We start from the raw sequence: 27,065 nt of genomic DNA, 5'->3' as shown, positions 1-27,065 counted from the left end.
ATGAAGACACTGTTATATTGGTTAAAGAACAGACACATACAAGTAGATCAATGGAACAGAACAGAGATCCCAGAAATAGGCCCACATAAATAGTCAACTGATCTTTGACAAAGGAGCAAAGGCAATACAATGGAGCAAAGGTAGTCTCTTCCACAAATGGTGCTGGAAATAATGGACATCCACATGAAAAAAACAAAATCTAGATGCACACCTAATACCTTTCACAATTAACTCAAAATGGATCATAGCCCTAAACATAAAATGCACCATTATAAAATTCCTAAAAGATAACATAAGAGAATACCTAAATGACCTTGATTATGGTGACGCCTTTTTAGGCGTAACACCAAAGACAAGATCCATGAAAGAAATAACTCATATGCTGGACTTCATTAAAATTAAAAACCTCTGCTCTGTAACAGACAGTATCAAGAGAATTAAAAGACAAGCCACAGACTGGGAGAAAATATTTATAAAAGACCCATCTGATAAAGGACTGTTCCCCACAATAGACAAAAAACTCTAAACTCAGTAAGAAAACAAGCAAGTGGATTTTAAAAAACGGCAGAGGGGTAATAGAATGGGGGGAGGGCGCTTATTACTTTGTGAGGGGTATAAATGATAAATGTCTAAGTATTACAGTGTTTTGTACACATGCAACTAATAAAAAAATGGGCCAACAGACACTTCATAAAAGAAGATATACAGAGAGCAAATAAGCATATGAAAGTTGTTCAACATCACATGTCATCAGGGAAATGCAATGAGATACCACTATACACCTATTTAGCATGGCCGAACTCTGACAACACCAAATGCTGGTGATGATAAGCAACAAGAACGCTCACTCATTGCTGGTGGGAATAAGAAAGAGAACATCCACTTTGGAAGACAGTTTTGCAGTTTCTTACAAAACGAAGCACACTCTTACCATACATTCAGCAGTTGTGCTCCTTGGTATTTACCCAAAGGAGGTGAAAACATGTTCACACAAAAACCTGCACTCAGATGTTTACAGCACTTTTATTCATAATTGTCAAACCTTAGAAAAAACCAACAGGTCCTTCAGTAGGTGAATGGATATATAAACTGTAGTACATCCAGACAATAGAATATTAACTAGCACTAAAAAGAAATGAGCTATCAAGCTATGAAAAGACATGGAAGAACCTTAAATGTGTATTACTAAGTGAAAGAAGCCATTCTGAAAAGGCTACACATGATATTCTGGAAAAGGCAAAACTCTAGAGACACAAAAAAGATCAGTGCTTTCCAGAGGTGGGGGGCTGGGGAAAGAGATGTGTAGGCAGAGCATGGAGGATGTTTAGGGCAGTGAAAATACTCTATGATATTAAAATGACGGATACATGTCATCATATAATTGGCCAAACCCATAGAATCTGTAACACCAGAAGTGAACCCTGAGGTAAACTGGACTTGAGGTGATTATGATGTGTCAGTGTAGGTTCATCCTTGATAAAAATAATGTACCATTCTGATACCGATATTTGAAAAAGTGGGGTACGTGGGAAATGTCTGTACTTTCCTCTTAATTTTACTGTAGACCTAAAACTGCTCTAAATTGGAGTGTCTTTTTTACACTCCAAATTTAATTGAAAATATAATTGTTTCATTATGACACATACCTTAAACATTTACACTATCTAGTACTGGCATATGATCTTTTTTTTTTTTTTTTTAATCTTTAAATCTTACAGACTATTACTGTTTCTTGTTTAACATTTTCCCATAACTTTTTAAAAAAATATAAAAGTCCAAACTCTGCTAACCAGTCTTCCTTCTGTTCCTCATATTACCATTTCAATTTCTATATTAGGAACACTTACCAGATACAGTACATATCCCCATTCTGGAGCTGTGGAATAAGAAAAGATTCACAGAGTTGTAAGGCTAACATAGTCTTGCCTTCTTTTTCAGTGTTACAGATGATATCAATTCCACTCCTACAATCAGTTTTCAATAAATGCTATAAGAGGAAAAGAAAAGTTAGTTCATATCATTAAAAATATCTAAAAAGCTAGTTGCAATAAATGTTTACACATTCAGAAAAAAACAATTTCTAGTTTTCTTCTACAAAGATGATGACTTCTACAGAACAATTCTCATGGTTTCATATGGTAGGTTTACTATATAGCACCTACAGTTTACAATGACTACTTTAATCTCATTAAAATTCGTAACTTGTAGGTAGGTAGTGTCTATAGTATTAGGAAAAGATTAATTCTTTCATCTTGAAAAAACAAAATAACAAACATGAACATTTAAGTTCTTAGTATTTTATTTAAAAGGCAAAATCATAATGCTTCTCAGTTTTTGACACACCAGAAACTCAACATAAATGCTTATTAATGAATGTTTTGTTAATTTCATCATTTAATAGCAGATTCTGTCTAATTCAACATGAGCTTAAAGAATGGTGCCAAAGAGAACACACCTAGATAATGTAATCCTAAAACCTTTGCTATTACTGCAAAAGGAATTTAACAAGAATGGGCTTTTCTCTCTCTCTCTTTTTTTGTAAGATTAAAATGATGATAGGCAAACAAAACAAAAATCTTAAACAATACCTCCCGGAGTAGCTGATCTTCTACAGGTGACATAAATAGACATGTGAAGAGTGCTTGATGGAAGTATAAGTCTTTACTGATTTCTGGGTGACTTATACAAGATTTAATAAGAGCCATTGCTTCAGGTATGCGTTCACAAGCAATTAGGTATCTGGCACGTAGTTCAAAGAATAGTGGATTTTCAGAACTTAAGTATTTGTTCACTATATTAAAAAAGAAAACAGACTCTTATTACTCTCAAGAAAAGATTCTCTCAAACTCTGTTGTTTGAAACTTTATCTCTAACGTGCGGTACCTAAGTGATTAACTAGTTATTTAATTAAACAGCATTTTCTTAGTCTGAGTTTAGTTGTGAAAAGAACACACAGTTACATGACTGGAAAATGGAATTAAGAGCGACACCAAAAGAATACTGTCAATTTCTTCTCAGTCTAAAAAGTAAAAAAATTAAAAAACAAACATGAAATTATTTTTTCATTTCACTAGTATGTTAAAATACGTTTCAAATAGCATGGGGTCAGAATTTCTTTCTAGTCTAAGATTATGTACTTCATCTTCTTACTGCCCAATATTTTCATTATTGTAAAGGTTAAAAGGCAGAATCCTAATTTGTCTTTAAAACTACATTAATTCAACCACATTAATTCAGATTAATTATAGAAATATAATCTGAATTAATGAAAAAGTTAAACTGTAAGAGAAATATATTTCATTACTTTTCGACAAAAGATTAAGCCAAAAGTAGTGCCAACTAGGGCTGCTTATTAATCTATGCTCCTGTATTGCTAAGGATAATAACTAATAAATACTTGCTTTTACACAATTTAAAAATATACAAACATCTTTATCTACATACGTTTATTGAAGCCTAACAACAATCTTATTACAGGTATCACAGTATTTGTTTTACAGATTATAAAACTGAGGCTCAGAGAGGTCAAATGACTTGCCCAAGGACAAAAATTAAGTGACAGAGCAGGAATTGGAACCCATATTTCATGATTTCAAACCAAATGTATTTTAATTAGTTACATATGTTTAATCATTAGCTTCTAAAATGCTATGAGTGAGGTTTTATTTGGGCTTCAACATTTGCCTTGCAATTCTGTTTACAATCTGTGATAAGCAGACACTGATTTGTACCGTTCGTGCAAAGATAAACTTCAGACTAGTCTTTACCTAATGATCACCGACTACAGGAGAGTCACCAGTGTGAAGAGGGCTCTAGAGCAGCTTTTCCCAGAGTGAGGTATGTTAGTGTAAGTAGGAAAGGACTGTATGAAGGACTATATATACATGTATTGAGGCCATCAGCCCTCACACCAGCCCACAACAGGTTTGTTCTAGTTCCTACTCAGAGAAGCCTAAAAGCTCCCCTTTAAAAGCCCAACCTTTCTTCTCCCATTTTCTCTCCTGAAGCTCTGCCTTTGTCTAGCTCCTGTTCCCTCTGGCCTCAGTCCCCAGTCTCCTCATATTTCCTTCAGTCTGTCACCCTTGCCTTCCTTATATTTGACTCTTCATACTTTTACTCGGCTTTCCAACTCTTCCATCTCAGTTCTAAATGCCTCCCTCTTCAGCTTTTTTATCCTTCCCCAGACTCTCACATCTCTCCTCTGTATCCCTTGGGTATATACCCCCACCACTGTCACATAAACCTTAGCCCTTTCCTCCTAATCTGTGCCTACCGCCAGTCTCATCCCACCGCTCTGCACTACTTCTCCTGGCCCCATCTCTTCATCTTCTCTCACTTCCCTCTTGCAGTCCTCCACACTTGCATCTTGAGGTCAGCTTGCTCGTAAGCCCAAGAACTTCAGCCCCTTCTCCACTCAACTCTACTCGCAATCCACCGCTGCCCCTTAACCTGGAACAAGTGGAAAAATCCTAACCTGCTCAGCACAACCTGTGTTGTGAAGTGTATTCCTCACCAGACCAAGGCCTGAATGGTTCCAGAACTGGGAATTCTTGTCTTTTCCCTTTGGCCATCTTATATTGCATTCCATAGGCTCTCTCCATCCTTTCAAATGTTTTCCACAGTTTTGTGTTTATTCACTATGTCTGAGCTTACATTCTAAGTTTTGGTGATCCACAATGTTTTGTGACTCAGGAGTAATATGGCAAATATTTTTTTAAAGAATTAACTAGAAGCAGTTGACAGAGTCTCCTGCTTCACAAGAAAATTTTGGCCCACAGGAACCACTGGATTTAGGGTTCAGAAGAGGTGATGTCAAAGAAGTATGCAGGTGGTAAGGGAGTGAGAGAAAATTTAAGTTCTATTAATGGATGAAGTTTGGGAAATACTGCTCTGGAGTATTTGGAATTGAAACTTATTCAATTTGTCACTCATTCACTTATGCAGTCATCAAGTGGTCATTCATTTAATCAACAAATTATATTGAGCACCTACTCTGTACCAGGCACTGGGCTGGGTGTAGGATAAACAGTAGTGGTAACAAAAATTGAACGAGATTCCTGTATAAGGGAGATCCCACATGCTTACGCAGGGTGTTTTGTTTTGTTTTATAAAGCTATTCCTACTTAAATAGATTTAAAAAATACAAACTGAAATGATGAAAACAAATGAATTTTCTGTAGGTAAGTAACATCTGGACAGTAAAGGTGTTAACACACTGAATCACATTAGAATGGGAAATTACTAGAAATAAATGTACCTAATCTGGTGTCAAAAATCACTCTTAGGGCAGTTTAGCACAACAAATTAAACATACTTCATGTGACAATACGTAACTCTTATTCAGTATTATAAAATAAAGAAGAATCACTATTACTGCTCTAGTTAGAAAATGAAATTGTGTTCACTTCTCACAAATGTTGGTTTGGATTTTGAGTTTCCTGAAGTACCTATCTCCTGAGATGCTGGCTGGGCTTTAAGAACAGCTTGCAACACTGGATCTTCCCATGGGCCACCATCTCTAATGATTCGAGTCACCAGTTCCAGATTCACATTTCCATATCTGCGGAGGTGATTCTGGCATTCCTAGGAGAGAAAAATCATTTTGGCTTTGTGAATTTAAAGGGGTTAAAAACTAAACTTGATCATCATTGTCAATAAAATGACTGATGGCCAGTGAGGCTATTCAATTATAAAAGAGAAAGGGTTGCTAAGTAGCCTAAGTAGGGTGTCCAAACCCCATTAGTACACAAATAGACTTTAATGCCAAAGGTTACACAGTTTGTACATAATTGGTCTTAGGAAATCCCATTGTAACAGGGATGAAGTGTAACCTAAGGGAAAACTTTAAGGGATGCATTATTTCCAGGAAAAGAACCAGGTTGCAAAAACCTAAAGGAAAAACTTAAGGGATGTCATTTCTAGGAAAAGAATCAGATTGCAAAAATATAAAACTTAAATGTTCAGTTAAATTTACATGAGGGATCATAAAGTTTCTGTTAACGGCAGGCAAGAGCCTGACAATAAGAAGGGGTACAGGGGTCCCATGTAGACTGGTTGGCAGGTAGACAGATGTAGGTGGCCTGCCCTGATCCCAAATGTATATATAATCTTAGTTGTGGTAGAAGGTTGCAAGATGGAAATTCTATTCCATTTTATTGTACGAGTAGATTTGGAGTCTTGGGATAAAGGAAAAACAGGCTGAAGGAATGAATCCAACCTATAACATGAAGACTTGGCATTAGGTTTAAGGTAAAAATGTATTGATAAGTTGGGCATTAACTGATAATTTGTCTATGCATTTTCTGGGATTTTTAAAAAAAATATGTTTGAAATGTTTTTAGAGAATTTTATATTAGACTTGTGATTGTAATGAATTATGTGACAGCAGTGTAGTTTGTAAACAATATTTAATATTAAGGAGAACTTAGTTTACTAAATTTGTAAATTGATTTATTATATTTAGATTTACAAGATTTAATTATTTGATTATGCTTTTTTAACTTGTCGTATACTTTATTTAGTATCGTGTTTTAAAATGTTTCAGGGTATTTAATTTGGTAATTTAAAAAAATTAACTGAAGGCCTAGTGAAAGTATGAATATTTATTTTTAATGCATAATTTGAATTTAAAAGCCTTCAGAAAAAACTAGATATTAAAATTGGCAATGTTAAATAAAAATTTGAATAAATTGCACATCAATTAAAACACAAATACTTGCCAGAATTTCTTGCTGTGCTCAAAAAAAAAAAATCCCTGATGTTGAAAACTTAGTAACAGTTTTAAAGCAAAGCTTCAGGATAAAACAATATATGTATATTTACAAATTTTACTTATCAGATAAATCACCAAGCTATATACTCAAAGTAACAATAAACACTTTCCTTTTATTAAATTGTTATGTTCTTTCATTTGAACGTTCCAAAATGACATCTACATGTCACTTCTCATTCCGTGTTAAAATATACAAGAGGTTTTCTTTGTTTTATACGAGGAGGCAGTAGAAGAAATCAAATTTCATGACCATCATTCAGTCAAAGAAGTCAAAGGATCATTAAGTCAAAACATGAAAATATCTTCTGGAAGTCATTTAGGACATTCCCAAATTAAAAAGAGCAGGCAAGCAAACAAAAACCCTATAAACAATGGGCAAGTTACTTAACCTCTCTGTGCTCGTTCAGTAACTCCTCTGCAAAAAGGATACTAAAAACACCACCTTCATAGGATTGTTGTAAGGATTAAATAATATAGAGTATTGAAAAGTGCTTCATACAGTGCCTGGCACGTAGTAAGCACTTAATAAATGCTAGCTATTATTTCTTCTAGTATTTTTTAAAATTTTGAATAAATATTTTATTTTAGGGCACCCAATTGTCTCAGTATAAAATTAATTTCTACATTTCCATGTGTCAGCATGTTATATAGCATTCATAAAAATAAGATATAAAGTTATTGATCAGCTATGCTTTTTTAAATACATGGAACATAGTAATTATCTGTGGCAACAGATTCATGGTTAAAAACAATCATCAATTTAAAACCTCAAGGTAAACAAACTCCTAAATTACACTAGACACACACATCTTGGTGCCCCTAAAATTCAAGCTGGCTTTCGATCCAATCAAAGCACAAGAAATCAAGTGAGCTGGATGCTTGCCCCTGAATCACCTGGGGAGCTTTAGCTCTGCTGCTGGGCCCTTGGACAACCCATCTTCCTAACTGTCTTTTAGAGTAAGTGAGACACCAATCATTCATGCAGCCATTAGCACTTGCGGGGCTTAGAACTGGACTTAGGCCTAAGTTAAGACATGGTGAAACGGGTCTATTGATAATTTCCTAAACTTGGCTGAAACTAAGAAAGACTTGGAGGTCTTGTTAACAGATTTCCAGGCCCCAGTTCAAACCTACTGAATCAAAATTTCTAGGGGAAAGCACTGATGATCTGTAAATCTAATAACCCCTATGCCACAGTCAATTTTGACACACTTATTGATTGATTGCTCCTTCTACAATTAGTGTGTACTTTCATAAATGTTTATACTATGAATTATATACTTGTATTACCATAAATCCTTCCATTAAAAATTAGTAAATTAGTTTTAGTTAATCTTTCTAAAAAAAAAAAAAAATATATATATATATATATATATATATATATATATATATATATATGAGTTTTGTTTTTTGTGTGTGTGCTTCTTAAGTCAAGTACATCACATTTTGGAGACTACTTCTATGAGAAATAGCTCTGGATAGGAAATACATTTGAAATAAACATTTAATTTTCGCCTATTTAAAAAGACACAGGACCAAAGAAAACAAGTTTGTAAGTATCTTTTCCTACTTACTTAAATAGATGGTTTTTTTGGATGATGATATTCAATCAAAAAGCCTCCAAAGTGAAAAAGGAAGCACTGAAATCACTGCAGAATAAACAACTTATCTTTTCTAGAGTATATACATATTGTATTTTATAGGTTTACTTAATTAAAGATTTTGACCTGTATATAAACCTAATCCTTTATTAAGTTGTCTGCTGTTACTGATACCAACTGCACTGCGCTAAAAATAATTCCCTCAGAAACTTCTATTCAACCCTGTGTCGCTGCCAGAGGTAGAGAAAACACTACTCCTTCCCTCACTCTTTTAGAATCCATGTGGCATGGGCTTAATGTTTCGTTCTAGAAGATTTTTCTTCCATGAACTCGATGCCACTTTGCCAAACTCTATCTGGCCACTAGAACATGTCTATGAAACTGCAGATCAGTGTTCTGACTGTTCTACATAATCTGAATGCTTTGACAACTTATCACAGGATGAAAGTCTCAATGCTCCAATTTCATATATAAGGACCTCTGTACTTACCTACCTACTCATTCATTCATCTGTTACACTTCAGGAAGTCTTTTCTCCAATCTGGTCTCTTCCTTATTTCTCAAACTCACCTTGTACTTCTTGCCTATGTTTTTTCTCACATCATGCTCTTTCTCCTACAACAGATGTGTCCAAACTGCAATCCATTTTATATTGCCCCGCAGCAAATTCCAAAAGTATATTTAGTTTACTTAAATAAATCAGGTGAGGCAATACATACTTCATCTCAAGTGAGTGGCCCGGCTGTTTGTGTATTTTACCGAATATGGCCCTTTGTGAAAAACATTGAAAAAAGTTTGGACACCCCTGTCCTACAACTTCCTATAAACCTATCTAAACCTTTCTGTAAACCTATCTAAACCCTTTCATAACTATTTTTCCACAGGCCCACTTTTCCCTGAGAAGCCTCCGCTAGCTACCTTGATCCATAATAAACTTCATTCTTTCTCCTGCAGTACTGAAAATCTCTACCAGTTCACTCTTCTGGTGTTTCTCATATAACAGAAAGACCTTGCGTGATTTAGTGTTAACATCTTACTTCCTAGGTAGTTTAAAGATTCTTCAAAGTCAAGAAAGGAAAGGTACACTAAAGATACATTCTCAATAATAAGTGCTTCTTTTCATCAAAATAGGGTTCTATGGAACTATGTGTAAGTAAAAGCACAATGCAATATGTCTTACTTTTAATGAAATGTAAATTTCAGAAGAAAATTATAGAATACAAGTCTTATTCATTCATAAGCAAGCTATTGTAGCAAATCAAAGCAGAAATATAAAAGGTCTTCAATGTGGTTAATTTTATAAAAACAGAGCCTATAAAATATTTACAATACTTTGAAAAGAGATGAGAGTGATCAGTATCTTTCATTATTACATTTTCATTCATTATGGCAAAGCACATCAGAAAGTTGTAAAATTTAAATATATTATGCAGTTTTCTTTTAGAAAAAAGACAATTATCAAAAATTTGCAATTTTTTTCTGTGATTAAGTTCCTATGGAGTATTTACCTGATGTTTTCGAAAAATAAACATGCTGAGTTTGTCCATATAAAGAGGACAGTATAACAATGAAAAAGTTACTGCTTTTCAAAAGAAAATTCTTATGAAGAAAATCATTTAAAATGAATGTTTGGAAGTGTTTGCATCATTACATGATTGTTGTTGCCAAAAATCAATGCCCCCTATAATGCTCCTATCTATATCATTAAAAAGCTTAAATTAGAATTTTCTCATAAAAAAATCTTTCAACTGGAGCATTTTAATGAGTTTTCAATTCATTTGTTAAAAATGGTTAGTATTCAAGAAACACTGATTAGCTTCCGGAACGCTGGAAATTTGGAACTCAAATTTCAACAAAACTTTGTATATTTGGTCAAGGGCATTTACAACTGAGAATCATAAATTAGAAACAAAAGTTTTATCATGCGAATCTACCAAAGGTATCTTTTCCACCTATGACAGGTATTAAAACCAAGTATCAAAGTACTGAACTTGAAATTAAGACTTTGAATTATTATATGATCAAGTGTTAAAAGTTTTCAAAAATAAAGCATATTCAATCACATTAATGTCATTAAAGTTTTTACACTGTTAAAACATTATTTTTATTTATCTCTTTTAAATGTATTTTTATATTTTGTAATGTATATGGTATTAGTACATGTACATAAATAACAAATACATATATACTGGGGATATGTGCTCAAACTTTTTTTAAAAAACCTGGATGGGTATGACATCAGAAGTCTAGAAACTCCTGGTTTTAGGTATTACTAGTTTTTGTATTTGTGTTTGGAATCAAATATTAAACTCATCTCTTTCGGTTGATCCTAATATCATGTCAGTTTTCTTTAATATCTTCTGATCTACTTCCTTGCCACTTCGAAGAGTTTACACTCTAGTCTAGGCCTTCATATGCTGTCAACTCAAATAACCACATTAAAGTTTCTCCTTCCTCCCTCTCCCCAGTAAGGCAGTCTTTAAAAAGGTTTTAAAATGTTAAGACCAAGAAGCATTTAAGACAGTATAAGTAAAAAACATTTCTTTAAAACTATTCTTTTGACGTATACACTACTGTAAACACAGTTAGTTATTACATCATTTCATATAATAGATTAGGGAATACTAGTAAGAATGCTGGGTTGAGAGTAAGACCTAGGCCCCTGTACTGCTTCTAGAAACCTCAATTCTACTGAAGCTTAACTTTCTGGTATGTAAAATAAGGGATTGTTGGATTAAACAATTACTAAAGTGACTTCTAGTCTCAAAATTATAAAACTGGGGCCGGCCCAGTGGCTCAGGCGGTTGGATGGAGCTCCTCCATGCTCCTAACTCTGAAGGCTGCCGGTTCGATTCCCACATGGGCCAGTGGGCTCTCAACCACAAGGTTGCCAGTTGGATTCCTCGAGTCCCACAAGGGATGGTGAGCAGTGCCCCCTGCAACTAAGATTGAACATGGCACCTTGAGGTGAGCTGCCGCTGAGCTCCTGGATGGCTCAGTTGGTTGAAGCGCATCCTCTCAACCACAAGGTTGTTGGTTCGTCTCCCGCAAGGGATGGTGGGCTGTGCCCCCTGCAACTAGCAATGGCAACTGGACCTGGAGCTGAGCTGCGCCCTCCACAAGTAAGATTGAAAGGACAACAATTTGACTTAGGGGGAAAAAAAAAAGTCCTGGAAGTACACACTGTTCCCCAATAAATTCCTGTTCCCTTTCCCCCATAAAATTAAAAAAAAAAAAAAAAAGAGCAACTTCTCATCTGGTCCCCAGGGTAAAAAAAAAAAAGAAATTATGAAAATGCAAAATGCATGGATACCTGTAAATTACACATTTGATTTTTTAAAATAACTAGAATCATGTACTTAGTGAACTATTTAAGATAACTGCTTTTGGGACTTTTGAAAAAGTGAATATTTAAATTAAGTAAATTTAGTAATTGGTTCCCATAATTACATTTTGTATACATTTTAAAAAGTTAAGTAATAAATGTAAATGTTATGTAAATTAACAATCAGAGTTTTAAATGAAGGGTACGACAATCAAAAATACAGTAAAACCACCAACGGAGAGCATAATCAAATTTCAAAATTAATTGATGGTTGCCATGCTAATGAAAGCACATCCCTCCATTAACAGTTTTAAATAAGTAATGAAATAATATCGCCAATAGAGAAGTGCTATTGTTACAGTTCTAAATGTAAGACCCTGAAGCAGAATTAAGGAGTATGCGAGATTTATCAGAGCAGATTCCCACACAAAGAAATAAATATAAAATCTGATTCAGCAGAAAAAGCACTGGTGTCAGTCAAGAGAACAGGTCACAGTATTAGCTCTGCTACAAATTAGGAAGATACTTAATCTCTAATATTGTTGAATGGATGAATGAATGAATCTCGCTGGTTCTAGGTTTCATCATTTCTTAAAAAGTTAAATTGGACTAATGCCATCTACAGTACTTTACAGCTAAATTTTCTATGATCTAATATTTTATCTGGGCAAATATAAACAACTTCAAGCACTAACATGCAGATACTTCCAGTTATGTATTAGGACACTACAGAATCAGCTTTCAGTGAATAATGAATTCCTCATTGATCCCGGTGTTTTCAGAGCTGGTTTCAAAGTGTTAATCCTATCATTTATTTTGAAAGCACAATAATCGGACAATTAAATTTGCAAACTTTCCACCATACACTTACATGGTGAAAGCTCACGAACTTAATTGTCCGACCTACATGCCTGCTCCTGACAACAAAGATTGCAAAATGCTTAGAATACAAGATCTTTGTTTATGGTCGGCTATGTGGTGTAAGTATTAATGCACAGTGCTTAGTACCCTCTTTCAGATGACTTGTTCCATATGACAGAGTATAGTGACCTTTCCTGAAACTTACTGATGCTGACAGGCCTATCTTTTGGAGGATTGTTCTTTGGTCCCTAGAGCTTAAATGTCTCAAGTTTTTTTATTATATATTTTAAGCTTGAAACAACTCTGGCTGTCCTATCTCTTCAAAGTGATTACAGACCCTCAACAGTTGAATTGAAGTAAGGTGTTTCCTTATCAAACAAATTATTTTTAAAAATGTAGAGAGATATTTCTGAGATCATGATATACAAGAATTATTAGTCAGGAGTAACAATTTCAAAATGATAAATGCCAGTGGAAAAATACCAAAACTTTACCCATTTCAACACAAGAGTTTTCTAAGGAATACAGTCTTTACAAAAGGATTTCAGAATCTGAAACTTTAATTTTAACATCACTCCTTTTCACTCCCAGTGCTAAATGTGGGGCACACTTGTCAAGTATGTTTCTTTCAAAAATAGTGAAATATTTTCCGTCATACTTTTCATACAATTAAGCATACTTCAATTTCTCTTTTTTCTGTATACTGTCAAAGTAGAATCTACAAGTAGATATTTGATGTTTCACCTCATAAATACGTTCACTGATCTCTCCCCATCTCACTGTACACAGTGGTAACCAATGGACCACGAGGTAAGCAGGTTCAGACAATATGCCTCAGGGGTTGTGCTTTAGAGTTTTCTAAAAAGATTTTTTTTTTAAATAAAGAAATAGTAGACATCAGATAGAAATGTCTGTGAAGTTATTTATCCTTCCTTTGTGTTGGCAAATACATCGTACTAAGGGACAAAGACTAAGTGTAGGAGACACAGGGATGAAAGTCAGTCTCTGGCCACCAGACCTGACAGCGTAGCTGGAGAGACTATCAAATCACAGAAAGAATTTAGAGGGATTAGTGTTTTGTGGTAACAGAGGGAAAATTTAAGTGAGAAAAGTTATATGCAGTCAAAATGGTGCTGGGCAGAGACAAGAAAGAACTTCTATTAGAGCAGAAAATACGGGAACACAATTTTAAAACTGCTACTCACAAAATACATGCTATTGAGCTGATAGGGTTATATTCTTTAAAAGCCTGTAAACTATGACTACAAAGGTGGTTTTGAATACCAGGATTAGGACTTTGCCAAATTAAGTCTTTGGGCAACTTATTCCAAGAAGTCTAGGGAGGGAACATGGTCCCGAAGGTTTTAGTGAAAAGTCAATAGTTCTAAATTTCTTCGTATTAGCTAAAAATAATACAACCTGTGAGGTGTGCTGGTTTATGATGCCCATGAACACACAACTCTACTTGTGAAGGGAGATAAGCACTTACCCAGCGAGGCAGGGTGGGCACAACAACTTATCTGGCCTCCTCTCTTGCGGCTGGTTCTTCTATTTTTGATTATTTGATGCTCCTCTCTCATGATGCTACTGCACTAAACTAGCCTTGGGCCTCCTCGTCCCTGGGAGGTTACGTCCCCTACCATCTCACACCTCCTTCCCCCACTCACACAAAGGAGGGCAAGCAGGTTAAAAAATGAGGGGGAGTCCCAGGAAAGCGAGTTTAACTAAGGCCTACTTCTGGTCTGAACAGAAAAGATCTCTGTGACTTACACATTGACCACTAGGGATGGGGACAGTTTTCTCTGACGGGAGGACAGGCTCATTAAAACATTTGCAGAGCTCTAGCAATAAGGCTTCTAGGTTACTGGTTGGCACTTTGCAGACTACTCCAAGGTCTCTTTCATTTTTCTAAATTAAAAAAAAATAATCCTTTATAACATCTATTTTTCTCTTGATTTATAAAAGTAATACATGTTCTTGGTAAACACAAACACACACACACACACACACAAAAAAAAAAAACTAAGAAGGTAGAAATATTGACCCATGGATCTAACTATCACTGGGCATTAGTACTTAGCTGTTCCAAATAAATTTAATGCTCTGTGTTTAGAATGGAACTTTCTTTCTATATCATTCTTTTCCCCTATAACCAATCACAGCCCACGTAGTGAATGGCCTGTGCTGTGTGGTTACTTCAGCTTAGATGGCCAAAAATATACTTGATTCTCTTCTATCTTCCTTACCCCATCCAATCAGTACCATAATCTGAGATTTTAGTTCTAGATTCTTATGTGTACTTTGATTTAAAACTTGGGGCAATTCCTTTTTCCAGAATCATTTCTGACATTGATGGAATTTTCATAATAGCCATATTAAAAATAACCTATTAATTTTAACTTGTTTCCTCAGGTTAGTCCTATTTTTTTTTATTCTGCAACAACTCTATTTGTAAATTCTTTGTTTTGGTAATTTCTAAATCAGCTGGTATACTTCTTTCTTTGTTTTCCTGACAAATGAAGTATGCCCACATGTAGTTGGTTTATTTTCCAAATCTTTGGACTATTTATTTCTGTTGCCTTCTCATAAACTATAGGGCTTGGCAGCTAAAAATTATTATTAAACAATACTTTTTTCTCTTGAAAAATTCACTAGTCATTATCTATTTGTTCTGGCATTTGTTATGTTGAAAAGGAGTTCATTGCCAGCCTGATTATATTTTTTTCCTTTGTGGGAATCCTGTTTGTTCTACATGAGTCCTGCATTTGTAGAAACTTTCCTTTATCCTGAAAACTGAAAATGATAACAAGATATGGCTGCACATAACTATGAATTGAAAATTAATTTTTAGAGATCATTTCCTTCATTGATTTGGTTTTTCCTGGAGCTAATCCGCTGTTGGTTGCCAGATCAGAAATTCATGGAAGAACAGAATCAACGTGATTAAGGGTTGGGTTTCACTCTTACAGTGAAACCAGAAGTCCAGGTAGTATGACTTCAGAGCCCACATGCTTCATCAGACAGGCTATAAGACCCGCCTTAAGCCAGATCATTTCGCTAAGAATGGTGCCAAGCTGATGACCCTACGTAATAAGTACAATACCGTCCCCATTTTACAAATGAAGAAACTGACACAGACATTTCCAAGATGACAGAATGAGTGGCAAAGCTGGGATACTCATGTTTGGAGTATTAGAGTGGCGGTGGAGGTGGGCACAGAAGGAATAATTAACTGAAATCCAGTAAAGAGTGTGAGTCCATTGCTGACTCAGTGTGGTCAGAGGACAGCGCCACAGGCATCACCTTGGAGCTTGTTAGACATGGAGACTCTCGGGCCCCACCCCAGAACTACTGGGAATCAAGATCCCCAGGTATATGGTAGAGGACAAAGAGCACGATCTTAAACTGGTATGAATCTGTATGAAAGGTGGACAGAAAGGAACCAGTTGGGGAAAATTTTTGCATTACTAGTATAAAATTTTTAAAATTTCAAAAGGTGACATTGCAATTGCGATTGCGATTGCTGTGTATTACCAAAGGTCAGTCAAAGTCTGGAGAATTCACAAAACTTAATAAATGCAAAGTCTGAGGGGGATGTACATGGACTACACGTTGGTCCTTCCCAGGCCTCTAAGGGCATAGACCTGGGAAGCACCAGCAGCGACAGCTCAGTTCAGAAAATGCAGGACGATGCTCTGGTCAAGCTAAAGTGGGAACAAAAGGTGAAATCTCTCCTAGGAGGCAGGAGTTGAGGCTCAAGAAAGTTCAGAGCAGGAAGAAGGCACAGCAACAGAAATGGCAGGTAAATTTTTAAAAAACACAACAAAGAGGACAGGAGGTGAGCTGAAGAATTTGAACAGGAGATAGAAAAGGGTACAAAAACCACGAACTCTCATTTAAGGAAATAATTATTTTGATAACTGAATGGAAACCCTGCTCAGAAGGAAGAAAAAAAAAAGGATATATCCCTTCACAATGTTATTTTGCATACTTAAAACAACAGATTCTCTCATCTACTCTACAGACACTTCCACGGTTCCCACTGTCAGTGCTTAGCCGAGGTCTCCATGAGGCATCCTCTGACCACCCACTTAAAACGGAAAACCCCCCGATGCCATTATGCCAACACTCCTATTTCTCTGGCCTGCTTTCTTTTTCTCGAAGTCACCTGTCACTTTCTAAAATATCCTTAATTTACAAAAGTTTGGTTTACTGTCTTTGTTTTATACACTAGAATTATTAATAAACTCCACAACACCACGGGTTTTGCTTTTGCTTTACTACTGCCTATTCCAGAGCTTAGTACCTAGCACACAGTGGAGACTCGATAAATATTTGCTGAGTGAAAGTTCAAAAGTGGATTACCAAGAACACAAGTGTCAAAGGAAAAATTGAATGGAAAATGAATAAGTTTTAAGCACTTGAAGATAGTCCCTAATTAAAACTTTACGTCGAGAACAGGTATTTTTACCTCTTTTGCTGAATGTAAGAATGGGTAAAGTAAAATGTTCAAGATAATGTACCTACTCTCACTGACTCTAACATGCATTTTTTTCATATCTGTACAACTCTGAAATCAGAATATGTTGTGTATCCAGTGATATCTCAGAATCCACGTCAGCCTGCTAATGGTCATGATGTAGTTGTTATTCTGCTTGCATGGACATTCAAAGAGAGAGCACGAAAACTTGCAAAAGGATATATTGGTGACTAAGAATAAAATCTGAGACTAGCAGAACATTTTTTAACTCTTGGGAACCAGATAGTGTGAAATGAGTGTAGGGCAATTAATCTAATTTAATAACACCCCTGAAGCAGGAGTCAAAAGTTGGCTAAACAGAACCAAAAGACCAGCTTAAGCTTTAAAAAGCCAAGTTAAGTAACAAAGACTTTTAGTTCTTTTAGTGATTATTTTAGGAAATGCTACCTCACTACCACTTCTGATGTCACTGAAGACAAAATGGTATAGAAAAACAGACACTAATGACAGAGTGGAAAAGCAATTCTAGAGTCAGATTCTGAATGTGAAGAAGTTTTAGATAAACCTTAGCCAGTTACGTTTGCTTATAGTTTTCCTATTTTGTGTATGCACCAGAGTGATCGATCATAAAATTCTATTCAGTCTAAAAGCTTGCTTTCAATAATAAGAAATAAAAATTCTAGGTGAAAGAAAGCACTGCATTACTTTTGTTACTCTGCCGATCTCTTCCCCAAGGTGGACGGCAATCCTGGTTGACCATCAGCCTTTTTAACACCATAGGAGTAAATGTAAGAGATGTTGTCTAAACACTTTACCCCTAGGCGGAGTTCAAAGCACATCTTCCTTTCTTACACCCCAGAGAAGTGCTGATGAGATCATGCCAAGACTCATTAGTGAGCCACGGTACTACCGTGTTTCCCTGAAAATAAGACCAGGTCTTATACCATATTTCCCTGAAAATAAGACCGAGTCTTATATTAATTTTTGCTCCAAAAGATGCATTAGAGCTGATTATCTGGCTAGGTCGTATTTTAGGGGAAACACGGTGGTAAAAAGATCAAATGTTCTTGCCATTTAGAGGAGAGGTCTTGGATCTTTTCTACTCTCTTTTCTCATATAGAATGCGAAGAAAAAAAAATCTGCCTCCTGTCTTGGGAAGGCTGTTGAGAAAACAGATGAAAAAATCAGGGTACAGTCAAGGGAACAAGTGGCATGGGACTGAGAGCCTAATTCTAGTCTAGGTAAGAAGAGTCCTTTTTCACTAGGGCTGAGCTCTACATGGGGCTTTGAAACCAATGCCTGTAGCAAAAAAAAAGTGCGTATATGTCCAAGATGTGCTTTGAAATCTACAGGGATGTGGCAGGAGGCTCTGGGATACCAAATGTGGAACTGGAACTGCTTAGAAATACAGTTAAAAGTTCATTTTAAGAAATTTTATCTTTCCACTAGTATAATAGGATCCTTAAGCATTGCCATCTTAGTAAATATAAAAACTTATAAGCAACAAATAACCAATATACCATTTTCAGAGATGAATAAAGGCCTGTTTTAAATGCAGACAAAATGTGAAGCAGTAAATTGTTTTACCTGGAATGATCCAAGAATATCCTTTAAGGGCTCTTCAGAAAATTCATCTCTTCCAAAGAACAGCAGCAACTCAAAGAAACTCCTAAAAAATAAGTGAATGATAACTTTCATTGCTTCTTTGATTTTTTGCCCCAATTTAAGAGTCCCAAAAGTTAATAGCAATGTAATATCAGATATCTTTTAAAACTGTCAGTTTTAAAACAGTTGGTTTTGAAACATACTGATCATTTAGGATACATGTTATATTTTCAGTAAAATTATAACAGAAGTGTCTTCAAGGAAAATACAAAGAGTTCTAGAACTGCAGAGTTCTAGAACAATTACATTACTCATGCCTACTAGAGTTCACTTCAAAAAAAAAAAATGCAACAGTATACTGGGTGGTAAAAATGTAGCTACCCATGTGAGGATGACCTAAAATTGGCACATACTCCTAGTACAATGGGCCACAGAGAAAATTAAAAATCTAGTATTTTTCAGAGGGATATAAGGGATGGATAAATTGACACAAAAATGTAAATTAGAGAGTTACCATGAAACTCCATCAACAATTGTATTAGGTTGGTGGAAAAATAATTGTGGCTTTTGCAATTGTTTTTAACCTTTTAAACCGCAATTAGTTTTGCACCAACCTAATAGTAGGATCACCATTTATGAATCTAATTAATGACACATGAATCCTCAAAATCTAGGCATACCTTGATTATTCCACTGATGTCAAAAGGCCCAAATTCTGTGATTCCTCATTTTTAAATAAATTTAGAAAATAATATTACCAAATATTTTATGTACCGTTAATAATTCATGAGTTTATACAGGAAGAAATATGACTTATTTTCTAATCATAAACATGGAAAATTATAAAATTATATATTATTTAGCAATCCTAAAGAAGCACAAATGAAAAATCACTCAAAATCTTTAAATTTTAATTACGTAGAAGATAACTAAACTAGGAAAACCTAAAGTTGTAGTTTTTATAAACACTTTTTGCCCTTGATCAAAATTAATCACTAATAAGGATTACAAGATTTTTTAATGTAAACAGTAATTGAGATTATATTGTTTTGAAATGTATATAAAAGACCTAAGTATTACACAATAATTACAAAGACCCTTCTAAGTATAACATAGTAACCATGCTCCATAAACTGATATTTTTATAAATTTTATTACTTAAAAATTTTAAATGTCAAGAGACCAAAAACTATGAAAGCGGTCAAAAGCAAAATGATACCCTGAGAAAGAATCTTGGCTGATTTTCTTAATTAAAAAGCTTATACAATTTCTTAAAAAGTCAACAACCCAGTAGAAAACTGGGAGAAGACTACTTCACAGAAAAGATATGCAAGTAAGTTTTGTTTTCAAATATGAAAAGATGCTCTACTTTACTCATAATTAAATAAATGAAAATTTATGAAGAAATACCATTTCTCTATATTTTTAAAAATGAAAATGTTGATGTATTCTGTGATGGCTCTCTAATGTGGAGAAATAGGATCTGGTATCTTGTTGGAGGGATAATAAATGGTGTTATCTTTTTTACAGGCAACACGTTAATAGTCATCAAAATTTAAAATTTATATATATACCATTTGATTTAGCAATTCTACTTATAGGGATTTAATCCTCCAAATATACAAACATAAACCCGAAGATGTACATATAAGGATATGTATCCACAGATGGTTTATAGTGGCAAAAGAACTAAATGTCTACCCCAGGGGACTGGGTAAATAAATTACAATACACCCATACAATGTAATATAATGCAAATATTAATAAAAATATTAGTGAGAACATACTTACATCTATATGAATGCAGGGAAAAAATCCAAGATATATTGCTAAGCAAAAAATGCAGAAATGTATCCATTATATTATCATTTGTGTAAAGGAAGGGAGGGAGTAGAGCAGACATATACACCAATGCATATCGTCAGACCATCTAGAGGGACACGCAACAAACTGGTAAAAGCAGTTGCTTCTACACAGGGGATATGGAAACTAGGGGTCAGGGATGAAAAGAATTATTGGTCATTAACCCTTTTGCAATTAACTACTTTACTTTCAGTAAGTATGAAAAAAGCCCCATGAATGTACCTCTGTAATCTCCTCCATCCCTATTAACGAAGCATTAATTCACATCTATTTTATCTTTAAACTTCTAACAGGCCCTTCCTATTTCCAATCTTGCTATTCCACACATCTGCCATTGTTATCTTCCTAAAACACAGAATGATCTGATCACTTTCAGATTTTACAAAGCTGTGTGGATTGCACCACCTAAAGCAAAGACCTTCAGTTGACATACTTGTTTTGCTTGAATATTATGTTAAAATATTTTAGTCAGTTGTGAGTATTTAAAATCTATGATGCTTCAGATTAAATCTAGATTTCTCTGAGCTCTTGAGAAACAGGAACCCCTATAACAGGGCTTGCATCTCCATGGCAGATAAGCTGAGCAGCTACAGGGCATGAACCTCCTTTCCAGTTTGCCGGACTCTACCCACCTCTCTTTTTTCTCCAACATAGTGCCTCGACTTACTCATTACTTGTATTTCCTTCCTATCCTATTTACGTATTTGTGACCACTGATCTAAAATAGGAAATTCAATTTCCTCATCATTATATAAGAACCTTTATGTCTGATCCCAAACTGCTCTTACATACATATCCTTTACCAGCAATTCCATGCACTCCAATCACAGCAAATTTCTCAGTCCCTAAAACGCCTACACTCTTCAGATCATTGGATCTGTTGCTTCTTCAAGACCTATTTATACAATTTCACGTAGGAACTACACCTAAAATTTCCTTCCTTCATTCCAGACAAATAAATGGCTGATTCTTCTGTACTATCATAGTACTGAACTTTGCATACATCATGTTGAAACATGGGGGCATTAACTTTGCAGTAAGTAGAAAGGAGTGGGATTTCATCATAATGTTGAGTAGATGGCATTGACTAGTAGGCAATTAATTGTATTGAAAAAGGGAGAGATATGAAGGTTATTAGTAGAAATAAAATGTGCTATGGCAGTTAATTTAGAGATGAGTATTCAGACTAACATGATCTTGTAGAGAATCAAACAAATACATAAATTATATGTCTGCTTCATGTAAATATGAAAGGGGAGCCAACATTTTTTCCAAAGGAGAGATCTGTGTATGCCCCACAATCAGCTACCTTAATAACAAGGCCCAACTCTATAGTAATGATATTAAAATGAGAAAAAAACATATGCACAATAAGTGAAGAGTAAAAAAAGACAAAACAACCTGGTCTAGCTAGCTCTACCCTAGGGTAAGATTCAGTTAAGTCAATAAGAATTCATGCAGTAGTGAAATCACAATGGGAAAATAAAGCTAGATTATATGTAGACGAAGAAACTTCATGATTCATACCTGTTGTATTTCCTATTGACTAGTAGTGTAAAGGATCAATTAAATGTTTAGAAATCAAGTTGTCTAGCCCTCATGGAAGAAAACTCTACAAGGTGTAGGGTAAATGAGTCCAAAATACAACAAAGTAAGACCAGAACTATACATAGCAGTCTAGAGCTGGCTGGTCAATTACTGCACACAGGTAATTGTGTGCAGTAATTGTGTGTACTGCAACAGGTCCAAGAAGACCTGTTTCTGTATAATGCAAGAGGTAAAAAGAGTTAGCCATATTTAAAATGTTAAAAAACAAATCAGGAGAATAATATTTCATGACAAGTAAAACTTACATGAAATTCAAATATCATTCTCAATAAATAAGGTATTATTGGAACACACTACACCCATCTATTTACATATTGACTGGCTGCTTTCCCACTACAACGACAGAATTGAGTGGTGACAACAGGGATCTTATGGGCTAAGCTTAAAATATCTGGCCCTTTTGCTCATCCATTGTCTAGACCAGGGTGTCCAAACTTTTTTCAACGTTTTTTACCAAGGGCCATATGAGGTAAAATACACAAACAGCCAGGCCACTCACTCAAGGTGAAGTACGTGTTGTCTCACCTGGTTTATTTATGTAAACTAAATACATTTTTGTAATTTGCTACAGGCCAGTTAACAATGGATTGTGGACCACAGTTGGCCCGTGGGCCGCAGTGTTGACACCCCTGGTCTAGACCCACACTGGGTTTGACTCTCAACTCCACCAATCACTTGATATGTCACCCTGGGCAAGTCACTTGCCTCGGTTTCTTTATTTATAAAACAGAAACAATAATAGTAGCTATGTCTTGTAAAGCACTGAGAACAAGCGCTGGTAGTGCTACAGGTGTTTCCTAATATGGTACTAATATTTTATTTTTTTCAACATTGCCATCCAAGTTTCCTTCAAAATATAAAAGGAAACACAGGATCTTCTCAGCTGTATATGTGTCAATTTTGTTGAAATATAAGACATGATTTTTTTCTTCAAATTATGAAGATTTTTAAGATATCTGACTACATTTATCAAAAGGTTTCTTTCCAAAAATGTATTATTGTATGTTTATATCAGTTTTAATGTTGAATATGTTTAAGATGTTTGTATAATACATATTTAATGTTTAATATGCAATAGTCTATACATTAGCCAAATTACAATTAATCCAGTCCAAATTATAGGTTTATAGGTTATGTACAGTTCATTTACCTAAATTATTCAAAATAGAATTACCTACACAAAATGATTTATATAAAAACAAATTATTTGTAATGGGACAACTACAGTATAGATGGTATGCTTTCTGAATTAAAAAAAAAATTATACCAAATATAATCATTCTTATTTGACTTTCATCAATCAATACATTCCTATTAGTTATGTAAGTTTAAATAACCAGAGTACCACTAGAGTCCCTATTTATGAAACAAACTATATTCTGTCATTGGGGTGCTTGGAAGTCAGACCATATTTTCCCATATATTACAAATGGTGAAAAGGTACCAGACTTTCTTAAAATACACAGAAACACAAAAGGAGATTTTTCAGTAATTATAATCAGAATCACTATTCTCTTTTGGGTCTCTGTAGCATATAAGTAAATTCCCACGCTGAAATACAAGAATCTCACTTACCAATATAGAGCATAATATAGTAAAACAAAGAAATGGAAAACACAAGGAAGAGTTAGAGACAAGGGGAATAGAATGTACAAGTCTAATAAGTCTAATTGTACTTCTACAAAGAAAAAAAAGACAATGAATGAGGCAAAGACAAAAGCTGGGCAAGAATTTCAAAACTAATGAAAGATACCAATCCTCAGACCCAGGAAATCCCTAAGGATTAACAAAAATAAATCTACACCTAGCTAACCATAGTAAAACTACAAAATACCAAATACAAAGAGCAATATATAAAACAACCAGAGAAAAATATATAGACTGTTTACAAAGAAATAGGAAATTAAATTAGCAAGAAGCGTTTAAGACACAAAAATATATAGGCTATAAAATTTGACAGACTGAAGCAAAAATAATAATCTCTCATAGGCTTTAAAAAGTATATAGCAAAAATACATACATGACATCAACAGCATTTAAGTTAGAAAGAGAAGTTTCAATATTAGTGTTCCAGTGTCCTTAGACTGGAAGAAGGTAGAGAATATAAAGTACATACTTCAGGAAGTTAAGCAGTAAATTCTCCTTAACTAATTTTATAAATTTACATGAAATAAAAGCGCCTTCAAGTTTTTCTGGAAATACACAAGTTGATTACAAAGTTGAATATCTAAGAAAACCATGAAACAGCAAGAGTAATGAAAAGAAGTAGCCAAGGCTAAGACATTGTCAAAGCCTCTATAATTGAATCTCTATGCATGGTATTGGCACACAGAGACATAGCCTAATAAAATCTTACAGAAAAGCCAAAAATAAATGAACTGCATGTGAAAAGTGAGTATATGACATAAGCAGCATCTCAAATCAGTAGTGAAAAAAAGATTTCTTCATATTGGATAGTCAAATATTAAAAGACAAAATTGATTCACTCCAACTTCCAAACATAAGAAAATATTCAAAATAAATAAAAAAACTTAAACATAAAAAAATTAAACAATTCAAATATCAGAAATAAAGTCCCATATAACTTGGTTATAGAGAGCTCTTTATGATTCAAAATTCAGAAGCAATAGAGGAACACTGATAAAATTAATTACATTTAAAAATGTCTAAAAATATAAATACCATAAGCAAATCAAAAGAAAAATGAAAAACTATATATTTGCAACTTACATCATGGGAAGGGGTTAAAATATCCTTGATACATAAAGAGCTTATGAAAACTGAAAAGCAAAAGTCCAACTTACAGAAAATAGGCTTGAGGTATACATATTTACATATAGCTTATGTAAAATGAAATACCAAACGTTCTTTAACGTTATGCAAAAAGATGTTCAACTTCACTCACAGTAAGAAAAATACAAATTAAAACTACATTGTGCTGCCATTTCTATTAGAGCAACAAAGCTGACGACACAAAACTCAGTGAGGTTGAAGGTAAACAGCCTCTTTTGTGGGTGAAAATGCAAAACGGTACAAGCTGTATAGAGGGATCTTAGGGACTGCTTAGCAAAATCTGTATCTAATCATCCTTTGACACAGATGCTAGGAACCTACCCCAAATATCTACTGGAAAAATACAAGATGTATGCAAAAGGATATTACTAATAGCAACTACCTGTAATTAGAAAAGAATGGAAACAATCCTAACATGTATCATTAGAAGACATACTAAATAAACTATGGTATATCCATGAAACAGACTACCATGGGTTGTGAAAAGGAATTTGAACTATTTCTATATCACTATGGAGTGATCTCCACGATACAATATTAAATGAAAAAAGAGTAAAGTATGTATGTTTATTTTTAAAAGGACATACGGTATGGATACATATCTGTTAGTTGAATGTTGCTTTTCTATCCAACTAATTTCTGTCTTTTTAAATTGGTTTAGACCATTTAAGAGTAATTTTTTATATGCTTGGATTAAAACCTACTACCCTAACAGTTATTTTCTATTTGTTCTGTCTGTTCATAGTTCTATTTGACCTCTTCTTCCACCTTTTTTGGACTGAGTAATTTTGATTCCATTTTCTCTCTACTTTGGTTTCATGTATACACCTCTGTATTCTATGGTTTTAGTGATTACCCTAGGGTTGACTACATATCTTTAATTAAGTACCAGCCTACCTTCAAATATTATGCTGCTTTAGGTGCTACTTTTGTTATTCACTTTAATTTAAAATATGCTATAAACCAGTATCAATTCACTTCAAATTTTGCTTTAGTTTTGGAACTCAGTAGAAAATATGACCCAGAGGATGGTGGCCAGTTTTGTAAAAGTTTTATTGGAAACAGCAACACACATTCATTTATGTTTTGTCTATGGCTGCTTTGGTGCTACAAGAGCAGAGTTGAGTAGTTACAGCAGACACTGTGGTCTGCAAGTAGAAAAGTATCTGGCCCTTTAAAAAATTGTTTCCCAACCCCTGCTTTAGATAGTTATGTTTCACAGTGATTAAAACAAAGAAAAATTGCATTTCATATGTATTTTCAAGTTTTACCATTTCCAGTTTTGTCCATTTCTTTGGGTAGATTTTCTATCTGGCATCATATTTCTGGTACTTTTTTGTAGTTCAGGTCTTCTGGGAATGAATTCTTTCTGTTTTTGTTTCCCTGAAAACATGCTTATTTCTCCTTCTCAAATTGAGAATTAAAAGATTTTAGCACTTTAAAGAGGTCACGTCACTGTGTTCTGGCTTGCATAGTACCTGAGATGTCTTGCTGTATTTATCTTCAGTCTTCTAAAATAGGTCGTGTCTTTTTACTTCAAGATTTGCTCAGTGATTTTCAGACTTTGAATGTTATGCACCTAGGTGATCTAGGTGTGTGTGTGTGTGTGTGTGTGTGTGTGTGTGTGTCTGTGTGTGTGTGTTTCAAATTATCCTGCGTGTTGTTCTCTGAGTTTCCTGAATCTGTGGTTTTGGGGTCCTCTGCAGCAGTAATTATATCCCTTCTAATATGTCAGTGCTTCTTCCTCTCATCAACCATCTCCAGGCTCTGGGCTTTACCAATACCTCCTCCTTCCCTTGTCCTTCCGTTTCTAGGGCTAACAGAACCTTACTAGAGTGCTAAACTAAGACTGGATTCACCATCCTCTCTTTGTCTATTCTCTCAGATCTTCTAACCACTTTGAAAGAGGTTCTGTGAATTAAATTCCCTCTACTGAGTTATCCAGCATGACTTACATTTCCCTAACTAGATTTTGATTTAAATAACTCATATATCTTAATCAAAAAAATGGAAAACAAAAAATAAATTTATTGATGATCATTTCCTACAAGACGAACAGGAAATTATTTTTTGTCCTCACTTCCAAAATTGCAATGCAAAACTTTTTCAGAATATCATGGCTCAAGAAAACTATAACCAGGCTATAGCCAACATGAG

General features: G+C 34.6%; 1 protein-coding gene across 4 annotated transcripts in view; it reads right to left on the bottom strand.

The window, feature by feature from the left end:
* Positions 1 to 27,065, bottom strand: part of ZNF654 (zinc finger protein 654) — an 82,385-nt gene that overhangs the window by 18,691 nt on the left and 36,629 nt on the right. For 2 of the 4 annotated variants that reach the window (XM_081065523.1, XM_081065522.1), the window contains exons 3-6: positions 18,627 to 18,708; positions 5,448 to 5,583; positions 2,589 to 2,791; positions 1,848 to 1,987 (exon numbers count right to left, since the gene is read on the bottom strand). In XM_081065523.1, the coding sequence (XP_080921649.1) occupies positions 1,848 to 1,987; positions 2,589 to 2,791; positions 5,448 to 5,583; positions 18,627 to 18,708 (561 nt within the window). The remainder of the gene's footprint in view (positions 1 to 1,847; positions 1,988 to 2,588; positions 2,792 to 5,447; positions 5,584 to 18,626; positions 18,709 to 27,065) is intronic. The other 2 variants (XM_081065525.1, XM_081065524.1) reach the window with 1 other exon arrangement.

Source organism: Rhinolophus hipposideros, assembly GCF_964194185.1.
Source record: "Rhinolophus hipposideros genome assembly, chromosome: 2".
NCBI classification, from domain to species: Eukaryota; Metazoa; Chordata; class Mammalia; order Chiroptera; family Rhinolophidae; genus Rhinolophus; species Rhinolophus hipposideros.
Note: the sequence above shows the minus strand (reverse complement) of the source record. Positions and strands in the feature narration are given on the sequence as shown.